Source organism: Trachemys scripta, chromosome 11 (assembly GCF_013100865.1).
Source record: "Trachemys scripta elegans isolate TJP31775 chromosome 11, CAS_Tse_1.0, whole genome shotgun sequence".
NCBI classification, from domain to species: domain Eukaryota; kingdom Metazoa; phylum Chordata; order Testudines; family Emydidae; genus Trachemys; species Trachemys scripta.
The window spans coordinates 40,774,563-40,789,054 of NC_048308.1; the positions used below are offsets into that span (position 1 = coordinate 40,774,563).

Here is a 14,492-nt window from a genome sequence, read left to right on the forward strand (position 1 = left end):
GTTGATCCCCAGTCCGTGGGAGCCTCTGCCCAGCACGGGCCTGTGCAGTGGGTGGGGGTTTGATCCCCAGCGTAGGACAGGTGTTGGCTGCCGCCAGGATCATGCTCATGGAGCTGCATCGGTGCCACCGAGGGAGGGGGGTCTCTCCCCCCGGGGACCCCGCATGAAGGCTGCAGGGCCTGCCCTGCTCGGAGCGGCGGGGGATGGGGTCCGGGCCCAGCGCGGCCTCCGCCGCTCCGCGGAGAGAGCTGCGGGAGGGGCGGGCCCGGGAGGCGGAGCGGGCCCCGGATGCACTTGCCCCGGCGCTGCCAGGCCGGCTCCCAGTTCCTGTGCGTGCCCTTAACCTTGCGGGGCTGCCATTGGTGCCTCCTGGCTCGGCCGGGACCTGCGGGGCGCGGGTGGCCCGGGGGGGATCATGTCTCTGGTGGCGGAAGCGTTTGTGACTCAAATAGCAGGTAATGGGGCGGGCACGGGCAGGAGAGGGCGGCGTGGTGGATGGGGTGGGGGAGTAGGAGAGAGTTGGACTATCCGGGGTGGTAGAGGGGGATAGGTGCGTGGGGTGGGGGCTGGAGGTGGCAGGAAGCAGGCGGGGTTCAGAGGGGGGCATGGGACTAGCGGGGGGGAGGAAGCAGGGTGCAAAAGCCAGTGGGCCCTGCACAGGTCCCCATAGCCTAGAGAGGACCCAGCCATCCTGGTGTCAGGCTCTTGTAGAGAATTGGCACCTCTTGTAAGCAGTGTCAGTAAAAGTTAACTGCATGGTGACCATGTTATTGATGATGCTGTCTGGGGTAGTTTTGCTATGGTGTTTAAAGAGCTGGATTATTTATTGCAGTAACTATACCACGTGGCATTGTGTGGTGTCCCACTGTACATGTTATGCTTTGGAAATGTTGTCAGGCAAACCTCAAGAGTGTTTAATAGCCTGATGTCAACAACATGTGTATCCTACAGTGGTGGATTACAATGATGAGCACATACCACATATTATTTGAATATCTTAGTGTGGCTTGGTTGCCCTGCCACCCCAAAAAGTGGTTTTATGTTTTTTTTTTTTTTTTTTTTAAACTTGCAAGGCCATTTTCCTCCATCAGAAGTTTATTTGCATTTTATAAGGGGCCTAATGTTATAATAGGTGCATTATCGTGTGGGAGTTGGCCATCTCTTTAGAGGCCAACTTTCTTCTCTTTCTTCTTTTTCCTCTTCATTTTCTAAAGATACATACAATTTGACCCCTGTTACCAAAATATCAAGTTCACGTTCCATTTTCTGTACCCTAGAAAATAGTTTTATTTTGATTTCTAGAAATGCTAAAATGGTGCCTATCCATTCGTTGTAGTTGCCCGTGACATTAACTGCAGCAATTATACACAACTCACCACGAATTCCCCTTCCCCTGCAATGATTTCTCATCCCTTCAGTTACAGTCTTTTTTCCATTTTCAAATATAAGGAAGAAAGATGAGCCCTGCAATAAGCATCTGATTTGGAGGGTTTTTTGGACTGTGTTAAGAAGTGAACCAAATTTGTGTCTGATTTAAAAAAAAAAGATTTGTCATGTACTTTCTCGTTTCCTTTCTCATTATTACTGAGTATTAAGCTATTTGCGTGATTGTAATCATTTTGGTGGTCCAGTGTCTACAATTAAGATAGTTTTCAGTATTTAGCTAACTTCTAGTACCTCTTCCCCCCCCCCCAAGTTTTAAGTGGGGAGACAACTTTTTTGGGGTGGGAGACCTGAAATCTTACAGATCCCATGGGACGTAAGTCTAAGGGGAAAAACAATTGAAGACAGTTGGCAGTTTTTCAAAGAGACATTACTAAGATAGGGTTACCATACGTCCGGTTTTTCCCGGACATGTCCGGCTTTTCGGCAATCAAACCCCCGTCCGGGGGGAATTGCCAAAAAGCCGAACATGTCCGGGAAAATGCCGGCCGGGCACTTCCCCTCCCGCGGCTGCTCTGCTCCTCCCCTGACTCTTCGGCTCTGTTTAAGAGCCGAGCTGCCCAAGCGCTATGGGCTTCAGGCAGCCCCCTTGCCTCCGGACCCCAGCCGCCGGCCGGGCACTTCCCCTCCCGGGCTTCGGCGGCGCAGGGTCTGGAGGCATGGGGGCTGCCCAAAGCCCATAGCGCTCGGCTGTTAAACAGAGCCAAAGAGTCAGGGGAGGAGCAGCCTAGCAGCCCCAAAATAACAGTTGCCTCTTAAGATAGTGCTTCAAGCTTTTTTGTTCGGTTGTTTTTGTTTTTTGTCCCCCCCCCCCACCTCCCATTTTGAAGCTGGGAGGCTTAGCAAACAATTTTGTAATCTATTAAAAGTGACAGGATTCATTACAGCTCTGCTGCATAAATTGAAGACCTTGTCATAAAATTCAAGGGGTATAGGTCATCTGAGCTCCTAGAAGAAAAGGTTGCTTTTATTTTGTTTGCCTGGAGAAAAAGTGTATTCCATTCAAATAGTTTAGCGTAAGGAGTTCAAAACTTAAATATTCTCTCAACTGAAAACTAGCTTTCTTTTTTTCCAGTTCACAGATTTTTAGTGACTTGCTTTTTCATTTACATTTACATTTGCAAAGGCATAGCACGTAATCTCTGAGAACTCCAGGGCAGGAGGATGAGGTGGTGTTTGTCTCCTGGGTAAGATCCTCCCTTCACCCAGTATGAGTTCTAATGCAGAAGTCGATGAGGTGGAGTGTCTAATTGCTTCAGGTTAAAGGCCTACACCCAACCTCCCCCTGCCCCAATTCTGATTACCAAAAAAAACAAAAAAGCTAACCAGGATATTTAGCTACACCACTCCTGTTGAAACAAGTTACATGGCTAAGTTGCTTAGTCACATTTGAAAACTTAAACCCAAGGATCTGTGGAGTTCACAGACTCCAATAATATACATCAGTGCCAGTGATGTTTAAGGTCCATTGGCCAAGTTGCCTCAGGATCCAGGAGGCTATGGTCTCTATCAGCACAGATTCAAATGTTGCAATGACAATTTATGGACTCTGTCAGTGTACTTATTCAATTACTTACATTGTTTTTGTGTTTTAATGAATGAAATATTGGTGGTTGTATATTTTTACTATGGTAAAATATAGCTACTACACCTGTGATTATAGCAAAATAGTCTTTCATCAAGTTACTTTATTTTAAAGTACTTTATTTAAAAATAGAATATTCCCAAACACAAAACTTCATGAAGATAATATATAGACATTCCAACTACTTCTGCAGAAAATGTGGTTAAAATGTTGTAGTTTAAAAAATATATATAAATAAGGTTTAATTCAGGGAAGGAACTGTACAAATGTTGGAAAATCTGGACATGGTAATATAGAAGTCCACAAACATCCTTAATTCTTCCCTCTCCCAATATACCAAAGCATCCTAGAGAGATCCTTACACTTGTACGGAATATGTATATACTTCCAGTGAAATGTCTATACCCCCATGGTAACAGCCAAAATGGATTCTCACTCTCAGAGCTGCCTGCCTACTTGTAGACCTGCCTCAAATCTATCCTTCCGGAATAAACCAGTCCCATAACACCCCTCGTTTTAACTATTGGATATAGATCAAGTATGGCTCATATTCTAACTGTAGTTGTGTACTGCTGCTACTTTTTGCTATCTACCATTGTGCTATCCTATCTATAGAGAATACAAATAATTCTCTTTGTTTTATTCTTCCTCTCTATGTATATTTGATATTTGACTACTCATTGTGACCCCAACTACTGTGCAAATAATAGTTGCAGTCTACAGTCTATTGAACCTTATTCTACAAAACAAACTTATAACCTGACCTCTGCTTTGTCGGAAAATGCTCAGTGTCAAAGCACTTATCTGGTGTTAAAATAATAGACATTTCAACCATAAAAAGTTTTGGTTTTCATAGCTGATCTACATTACATACCATACAGTTATAGACTGAAAATAAATGAAATCAGAAAATCTTCCAATATGAACAAAATAAGTATTTTTGGAGATTAACTCATCCAGTATCTTGGCCAATATCCACTACATTTCTTTGCTTTCCCAAGAAGTTACCCAATAAACAGGGCCCCAGGGTATTACCTTAGTAATATAGTATTCTAGGAGAGGCAATTTTAAAAAAACAATATAAAAATAGTCGTATATGCTCCAGCACATACTGTGTGCTGAGTAATCTGAAGAGATGAAGTATAGTTTCTAATTTTTATGCCAAAGACAAGCAGTTGTGCACACCACATGTAAGAGTATGTTTTTGAGGGTGAAAAAATTGCTATATTAGAAAGAAGACCATTTAAAAATTATGATTGCTTTAAAATGTTCTTATTTCATACGTCTCCGTTTACGAGTACTGGTTTCCTATTATGCATTCATGGAAATGTAATCATGACTGAGAATTCTTTACATCAGTAATAAAAATGAAATTTGATTGTTTTCATGAACAGGACCCTCTATTATTAGCCAATCATTTTGTCATGGCAATTCCAATTAACTCTAACTGCCCCAGCAATATAGCAGCCATAAAACATGGCTTTTTCACATGTGCACTTAAATAGAATCAGCCCAGCAAAGTTTATTTTCAAGAAATGTATTAGAAGCAGAGGATTTTTTTCTGTCAAGGAATGTGTCATAACTTTTCAGAGGATGTCAACTTTTTTAATTACTGCCTATCCTCCGCTTTACCATACTTCATGCCTTCCCATCAAGACAGTGGGCACAGCATCTCATACTTAATCACTTGCCCACATGCTTGAATATCAGCAATATTTCAGCAGTCTGGTGAATGGTAATTTCTTAAGGGCTCTGTGTGAGTTGTGTCCATTTGAACATGCTGAGTATAGTCTGCTGCTCTAATGCACTAATGATTAAATATAAAATGATGATCAAATCACTTATGTGGAGTAAGAACCTTTTTATGGTAACATTGGCTGGGTAATGCTAAAACCATTCACTTACACTTTTCTCTTTTGAATACACAAGATGTTGATGCTGTAATGTAGAGAAAAATAACATTTTTCTGTAGCTTTATGAACTGTAAGTATAAATGTTTCATGCATGGCAGATAGTGCATATGTAATCAAATTATAGTAATGCAAACCTATCTCTGAAATACATCCAACAATATATTCTCCCATAGATATGAAAGAAACCATATGCAGACTAATCCTGTATCAAACACAAAGTAACTACCAGGATAGTAAATGAATTCTTACGGCATTGGAAAGTTTTAGGAGCCCAGCTCTGAAATGGTGTAAAATATTAATCTCTTAACTCCATCTGTTTTTGTGAGATCTCAGATGCTGAATCATCTAGAAAGACTATTGCAAAGATGGACAAAGAGTAGGGGGAAAGAAAACCTTTCCCAAGCACTGGTTCTAGACCAGTGATTGCTAATTGGTGGTGTGCTCTACCCAGAGTCTTAGTCTAATTGTAGTACTGGGGGAAACTAATACAGTTTGAAAAACATGCTCCCTCTGCCTGTATATATTTTACACTCCCCAAAAGTTTACCCCAGTGCAATAAAGGTGTGTGTAAAAATGAATTGTCTGTCTGCATCTTTTATGTATTAAGATGAACCATGATTTTGCTCATAACAAATACACCTCTACCCCGATATAATGCAACCCAATATAACACAAATTCGGCTATAACATGGTAAAGCAGCGCTCCGGGGGGGTGAGGCTGCGTGCTCTGGCGGATCAAAGCAAGTTCGATATAACGCGGTTTCACCTATAACGCGGTAAGATTTTTTTTTGGCTCCCGAGGACAGCGTTATATCGGGGAAGAGGTGTATATAGAGAACATAACTTGCCACATAAATTGTTCTGACACATGAAAGTCCAAAGTCTAAATAATAGTACACCAACTAAGAAGGCATTTTGTATAACAGAAATATGGGTGTATATCATGTTAATAGTTCAAGCTTGTATATTGCAAAAGTAGTTGTACCTGCTTCAAACTAGCTTTAAGCAGTCTGTGATGTAGTCAACATCAATGCAAGCTCTTTTAAAGGGGCACTGTCAGGTTAAATGTTATTTTTAATAAACAGATCTTTTGTAATGCTAACACCACCTTAGGCTAGTGTAGTTTCCGTATGTTTTATAGCTATGTTTGAGCCGATTGCCTGTCAAATCTCTTCCAGGTCAGAGCAGAAATAATTTATTTTCATTGTTTTGATACAGTATGCATTTCACTTGAGATACTTCTTAAACCAGGAAATAAGACTAATACAATTACAGCTCATAAACGTAAAATGCTTCCTGAGTTGTTTCTGGATCCATTAAGACTAAGCAATCTTTCTCTAATTGGTATTTACTGTCTCATGTTTTCTGTTAAAGTAACAGCTTCTCTTGTCTCTTGACAGACAAACTTGATTACTTTAAAAAATAAAATTATAAAATTAATAGATGAAGGGGAACACAGTAGATATATATCTGGATGTTAGTAACATTTTATACTCTCTTATTTGATATGGTCTTACGAAAACTTACTTGCAAAATTAGGTTTTAGTTTTAAAATGGCTTGAATATGAACAATGGCCTGTGAATTGAAAACTGACTGAAAGACTGCAACAAAGGTCAGCAGTAGTGCAAAGTATTTTTAGAGTGAGTGCAATAATTGCTCTGGAAAGGCATCAAGTTTTTCCCATCTCTCTCTCCCAGTTTCCTCCTTCTGCCCCTTGGGATACATACATGCACCTCCCCATGAAATTCCCATTTTCTTTTTCCTTTCCTTTCCTGTCCTGTCCTTTCCTTTTCTCTTTTAAAACTAAAACAAATAGGGCTTTATGTGGGAGAACTGGGACTCTACTGCTGCCATTCCAAGCTCTGGGCACTGAACAGGTGCCACATGCCACTACACTGTTGGCACATTCCTTAGACTGGCTTTTTAAAATTATAATGAAAGATACAGTAGTGTGCAAAGTTGCAGTGTGTGTGTTGGGGGTGAAGGAAGCAGAGGAATGCAGGGAAGAGAAGGTGTCCATTGGGGTTCTATGGGGTTTGATCTTTAAGTCCAGTCTTATTTAACATCTTTAATTATTAGGAGGGGGTGTAAATAGCGTGTTAATCTGCATGTTTAATTCTACTATGAACTGGAAGAAGGTGCATATAACCCTCAAGACAAATAGTGCAAAATGGATCAGATAAATTAGAAAATAACAAAATGAAAATGCAAAGAATGTAGAGGGAAAAATGTAAGCCTTATTTGGGGGGAAAATTGTCCATAACACAGGTATTGAATTGAAGGGTGAAACCTAATAGATAGAAATGCTGAAAGAGGTGATAGGCTAATATGTCAAACCTAGTAATACCTTTCTAGCTATTGTATGGCAAACTGCATCCCGTCTAGAGTCCATAGGTAGGGAGGTTGTCAAAAGTCTCTGATTTTACTGCACCTAGAATATTGCATTTGTTTCTGGGCACCTTATTGCTAGAAATATATTGACAAGTTGGAGGGTGTTCAGAAAAGAGCCCCCTGCTCCCCTTAAAAAATTATCAGGAGGCTGAAGACACTGATTTAAGAGGAAAGGTTTAAAGTACAGTGAATGTAAATAACTTGGCTAATAGATGACCAAGTTCCAATTCAGCTTGATATTTAAGCATTTGAGTAGTCCCAATGATTTCAGTGGGACAACTCACATAGTTAAAGTTACATACATGCTTAAGTACTTTGTTGAATCATAGTCAAAATGGGTCAGGTGACATAAGTCTAAGGCCAGGTCTACGCTAAAAAGTTAAGTTGAGCCAGTTACGTCACTAAGGGGCATGGAAAATCCACACCCCTGAGCAACATAATTAAGCCGACCTAACTACCTTTGTACACGATAGGTTGATAGAAGAATTCTTTTGTTGACCTAGCTACAGCCTCTCGGGAAGGTGGATTGCCTACAGAACCCCAGCCATTGCTGTAGTGAGTGTCTACACTGAAGTGCTATAGATGCAGCTCTGCTGCTGTGCCACTGTAGCGGTTCAAGTGTAGATGTACCTAAAAGTAGTTGAAGGCTGATCACATAAGGCAGGAAGATGCTGTATTTAGAGTGGTATAGGAAGGTATTGTGACTCGGGGTGCCCTGGGGTAGCCCTCACTGGAAATGCCAAAGTCAAGGCAGGCTGCAAAAGTGAGAGCCGATACTCCCAAGACTGGTGGGTAAAACTGAAGTTAAACTCCCCAGCCAGTCACAAACTGTGCTTCTGATCCCCCAAACTGGTTATCAAGAAGCTAAAACAGAAATCACACAGCCCCCTTTATTGCATTCCAGTTCTCTGGCTCCCAATTAGCACCTACGTGAAGTATAGTGAGAAGTTATTTTAAAAACTCTGCTCACATATGCAAAATGATCTTCTGATCCCAAAGGTCAGCCATGTTGCCAGGTCAATATTAGGTTGGTTCTTACCCAAAATACCCCGCTGCCAGCCAATCCTTTAGTGCCTAAAACTAAAGATTTATTATAAAGAAAAAAGAAAGAACAAGAAGAGAGTTGTTAAATGATAAAGCATTCAAATGTATACAGAGATTATCAAAGTCCATATATCAGGTTCTTAGCAATATTGGTGAGTTTGCTGGCTTGAAAGCCCCTCTGGAACACATCCACAGCCTGGATTGGTCATCCAGTCCTTTGTTCAGAGCTTCAGTCTGTAGAAAAGTTACTCCAGAGGTAAGAAGCAGGATTGAAGACAAAATGGAGAAGATGGAGCTGCCCTTTATAGTCTTTGCCATGCAGCTTGTATTTCCTTTGTTCCAAACACAAGCTGCCCAGCACATGGCCTGGAAGCCTTAGGGTAGGTCCAACCACAGCCCGTATTGAGGCTCTGAGATCGATCCACCGGCAGTTGATTTAGCTGGTCTAGTAAAGACCGGCCAAATCGACGGCAGATCGCTCTCCAGTCGACCCCTATACTTTACCCCCAATGAGAGAGATGAGGGTACTCTACTCAAAAGTTTTCAGCATTTTGTAGGATCAATGCCATACCCTTGCAGTAAATGCCAGCTAGAACACTCAGTTCAAAGAAGGTAACTAAAGGTCATACTTATTTAGTCAGTCTTTTTGTAGGATAAAATAGCAAATTCCATCACGTCAAATGGCTGCTAGAGATTCTGCATGTGACACTTTTCTACAAGTTGCTGGCAGCTGAATTCCAGAGTTGCTGCTGAAATTGGGTTTTTCCTTTGACCAGGTTGCTGATCAATATTCACTGAACATACATGATCTATCTGTATTGTACAGTAGAACCTCAGTGTTACGAACACCTCGGGAATGGAGGTAACTCTGAACAAAACCTTATGGTGGGTCTTTCAAAAGTTTACAACTGAACATTGACTTCATACAGCTTTGAAACTTTACTACGCGGGGGAAAATTCTGCTTTTAATCATCTTAATTTAAATGAAAGAAGTACAGACACAGTTTCTTTACTTTGTCAGATCTTTTTTTTTAAACTTTCCATTTATTATTTAGTAGTTTACATTTAACACACTACTGTACTGTATTTGCCTTTTTTGTCTTTGCTGCTGCCTGATTGCATAATTCTGGTTCCAAATGACATGTTTGGTTGACTGGTCTGTTTGTAATTCTGGTGTTCATAACTCTGAGGTTCTACTGTAACTTATTTGGGGGGAAGGGTTATGGGGATGGATTTAACCAAATAATGTAATTATTTAATAATAATAATTAATGGAGATATCCCATCTCCTAGAAGTGGAAGGGACCTTGAAAGGTCATCAAGTCCAGCCCCCTGCCTTCACTAGCAGGACCAAGTACTGATTTTGCCCCAGATTCCTAAATGGCCCCCACAAGGATTGAACTCACAACCCTGGGTTTAGCAGGCCAATGCTCAAACCACTGAGCTCTCTCTCCCCTCCCATATACTTGGTATATGATTTAATGCATGCACTTCAATTTGAGAACAAATGGGGGTATTCGCACAACTATGAATCTTAGGATAACAGATTTTTTCCTTAAAGTAATTAGTGTTCATTTTTGGCAGAGCCTTGGAGTTACTGACACTATGAACTGGTTTTCTTGACCCTTGTTAGCCTACAACATTAGGTCAATTTTATGAAATTGATTTGAGTATCTTTTTAAAATTGATCTGAGTCTTCACGTAGGTGGGTTGAATTGACTGTTGTTCAGGCAGCTAATTCATAACTTAGTTATACTTCCTTTATTGATCACTACTAATGGATGAGATGTCTTTGAACTGTTTTGGTTCCAATTTGACTGCAATATCATTGCATTAATCAAGGTTTGTTCCTACATTTTTATCTTAAGGCAGATTAAAAAATATAGCAATTACCAGCATTTCCATATTTATACTTAATAGACCCACTAGCACCCCCCAAAAGTTAAAATGTTTGCTATTCCATTATGAAAGAAGAATACACTGGTAATCTAGCTCCTTTTGTTGTATCTCAACTAGGAAAGAGACTGACAATGGGGCTTTCTTTGGGATATCTAAAGGTAGAAGATACTGACTGCAAAGCAGCTTTTTCCTGTGGCACCAACCTCAGCCTGAAATTGAGTAGATCACAAATGGTCTGTTTTATTGTTGGGTGTCAGTGTCGTTGAATGTGGAGAGGTTTGTGAGCTAATACTTGGAGATTAAGATTGGGAGGTGTGGCTATTGCCCAAATTTACAATTCCATTGTTTTTTAGTGTTTGCATTGTTGTGATGAAATACTCTTGAGAAACCTTCGAGAATAGTATATAAGTTCACTTATCTCACCAGGTGCAGTATCTAAACATCAAGGTGAATTAAGGACAACATTTTTGGTCTTAATTCAGAATATTCTGCCTCTTGGTTAGTTTAAGACAAGGCTTTACCATTATGTGAACCTAACTTCTTATGCCTAATGTTAACATACAGATCTTTTTCTTTTTCCTACCTTTTTATGCAAAATAAATATTGTCGTATACCATGAGAATATGGTAAAAATAAAGAAATTAAACTAATTAATGCAACAACTTCACAGAGAAGGAACATTTCTTTTCTGTGCTCATCCTTCCTTCGTTTGAGATCTATGAACATTACTTGGCATTTTAGAAAACTATACTGGGCGAATGGACCATCTAGATTCTGTCCTCAATTACATAATTGCATGCAGTGAATCACATGAAATAGTTTGGTAGCCCATTAAATAACTGTTATTTACAGAAGCAGAAGAAAGAAAACCAAGTGTAAATTAGTGTCATAGTGGAATTATCAGAGTTAGTTTGTAGGCGTTGGGGGCAGGGGTTGTCTTTATTTGCATTTTGTTTGCCACAGAGTTTATATAGCATCATCACTTAACAAATAATAAATGTGCCAGAGGACGGTGCTCTGCTTAATTCTTTACCTTGATTGTAGAAGGGGCTGAACTAGTGTATAAGTAGGCATTATCATAAATATTGAATAAAAACATTGTTTTTAAATTATATTTTGTTGTTCTGAGGTGTTACTAGAAGTAGGGAACAAGTAATTTTCAAGTTGGATGTATTCGGTAACAAAATACCTTCTCTTCTTACTACTTCTATCTCCTCTGATGTGAAGGGCTTAAAGGATGGATCTGGAAGGGCTGGTCCACACTAACCCCCCACTTCGAACTAAGATATGCAACTTCAGCTACGTGAATAACGTAGCTGAAGTCGAAGTACCTTAGTTCGAACTTACCGCAGGTCCAGACGCGGCAGGCAGGCTCCCCTGTCGACTGCGCGTACTCCTTTCGCAGAGCAGGAGTACCGGCGTCAACAGCGAGCACTTCCGGGATCTATTTATCACGTCTAGACAAGACGCGATAAATCGATCCCAGAAGATCGATTGCTTACCGCTGGACCCGGAGGTAAGCATAGACCTACCCGAAGTCTCCCAGTGGGTTTAAGACATTTATTTATTTATCTATAATATAAAAAAATGCTACAGTTTGGAAGTAAATTTGCTGAATGGGTGGCTGAGCAACAGGCAAGCCATACCACCACATACTATGCTATCTGACATTAGTTATACATGATGGAATTTTACAAGAAAAATTGTAAAATAGTGGCCTAGCACATACTATACCTCACTAAAACTCTCAAAGGCCTATTTAATATCTTGTAGTTTCTTAAAGAGTCCGTTTTTTTTTTTAAGTAATAAAAGGAAATGAATAATTGTAAATAGTTTATGGAAGAGAATTGCTGCTAATGCTGCTTGGAACATGGCTGAATTTTTTCCGTTCCCTTCCCCGTTCTGTGTCAATACCATTCTGCTGGAAATTTTCACACTCGTTCACGATTGCCGGACTGGAAATCCAGTGTCTATTTCTCTAATCTCATGAGATACTTCAAAAATTAAAACAATTGCATTGAAAGTGAATAGTCTAGAAAGGGGAATTTTTGAGGCTGAGGCACTGGACTGGGTCTTGGGGTGTTTGAAGTCAGTCTTCTACTCTTCCAGGCATTTTGTGTGAACTTGGTTGAGTCACCTCACCTGATCTCTTTAGCTGCAGTTCACTTTTGTGCAGAGGGCCCCCACAAGGCCTATATATCACTGAAGCCCCACTTCAACTCTTTTTGAAAGCTTATTTGGGATCTGAGCGGGTGCATGGGCTCTCTGCACAGAGGTGATTTCAATTTCTTGTGCCTGAATTCCCTATCTATACAATGGGGATAATACTTCCCTATCTGACAGGAGAGTCTTGTGCTTGTGAGATGCTCCTGATATGATGATGGGACAGGGCATATAAGTGCCTAGACAGATAAACTGTATTATTAAACTAAAAATCAGAAGTGACTAGAAATGATCATTTTAAATCTAAAGGCAAATTGGATAGCTGAACCAGTCCTTAATGGTTCAGGAGTAAAATATTCCATTACTAAATCTGAAAAGTGCACCTTATGCAATATTTTTCCAGCAACAAAGAATTTGACAAGACTTTTATGTCACGTTGATTTATATGGAACCTTGTTTCTATCAGGAAAAAATGATATCAAGGAATGGCTAGGACAATATATGACAGAAGAGGAGCTGGGAATCAACTTAATATATAGCCACTGTCCTCGATAGTTAAAGCTTCTTGGGTCATATGATGACACTTAATTTTCAGGATTTTTTTCTAGAGAATTTAATTTGGTACCATGAACCATGCCAGTGTCTGTTAGTTCTATATGCTGCTGTTCTCCAAACCCACCAGTGTTGAGCAAACAACTGATGTGGTTAATCTAATTCACATGGCATTTAGTAAAGTTTTCAATAACAAAATTTTATATTTAAGTCTTTTTCAAAACTAAAATAGCTTTTACATGCCAGGTTTAACTACCGTTCAGCTTCTTTGATCACTGCAATGCTCCATCTGCTGAACCGTCAGTTTTAGCTCCTCTGTCATGTCCATATTCCTGAGGTTCAACAATAACTTGCAGTCCATAAGGCATATAACCAGTCAATTATTTCATACTGTAAGATAGCGATGAAGATGGTTGTCTGTTCTATTGGATCTGCTGCTGAGATACTGTGAAGTTGATCTCCTGCAGAAAACTTTCAAAATTGGGTATATGTCACATTTGCTTTTCCTCTGCCCCATCACTGCCACGGTGGCCTTAGTTAGCTGGAGAACTAACATCTGGAGACCAGAATAATCTAGTTGCTGAAGGATAAACTGGATTTGACTTCATTAGTGCACAAATGATAAGTTTGTGTAGAGTTATTATAGCATTAATCAACTTGATGGATTGGAAATATGACAGAACTGAAGCAGCGTGTAATATTAGTGCCTATTATTCTACAAATTATGTCTTCACCTACAGAAGCCAGGAGTCATGCTGTACATTAAAAATACTATACTCTCTCTCCTGTTATGGAGACACATGGCATCTCTTTAAAGATTTTTCCTTGCTGTCATAAAATAGGGGATCTAGTCTCCCTGAGCAGTGGATTTTGGGATTATGACTAATTTTAAGTAGTCACTCTAATGATACCATTCTGAATTAAATTTCTATCTTTCATAGCTTGTCATTTGTCAGATTTATATTGTGGTATTAAACCTCTGTACAAAGCAACATATGAAATGACTGCATATAGGGTGCCCACAAGATACAGGGTGAGTAATGGAGTAGTGTATAGGTGTTTAATAACATAATTCTCAGTCAAGTCAATGAGAATTGTGCAGGCCTTTGAGAGGGTACCCTTTGTATTGTAGTTTGGCTACTCTTCAAGCACACTTGGCCCAGTGTGCAAGAATCTAAGGTAAATCTTATAAGATGGTTCTTTTGAGATATGAGTAACAGAATATTGTTCCAAGTTTGTTGTTTACTATCCTAGGCCAGATTTCAGTGACCAAAGGCTCTTACCATGTGATGAGTAGTCTGTGAGAACTAAACTGATAGTCTCACTCCAATTCTTGCAGACAAAGGTCCACATCACCCAAGCACCATCACACCTAGCAGAGAGGTAAACACTGTTGTTGGTGTTGCCCTGGACTGAACGCAGACAGTACTACACTCTTACTTCCTTGAAGTAGTTACTCTAGATCAGGATTTGCGATATATTGGCAATGCAGTGTGGGAAA

General features: G+C 40.1%; 1 protein-coding gene across 2 annotated transcripts in view; it reads left to right on the forward strand.

Moving 5' to 3' along the window:
• Nucleotides 1-297: 297 nt before the first annotated feature.
• Nucleotides 298-14,492, forward strand: part of MTX2 (metaxin 2) — a 46,090-nt gene continuing 31,895 nt past the window's right edge. The window contains exon 1 of one of the 2 annotated variants that reach the window (XM_034785733.1): nt 298-455. In XM_034785733.1, the coding sequence (XP_034641624.1) occupies nt 416-455 (40 nt within the window). In that variant the 5' untranslated portion in view covers nt 298-415. The remainder of the gene's footprint in view (nt 456-14,492) is intronic. The other variant, XM_034785734.1, reaches the window with a different exon arrangement.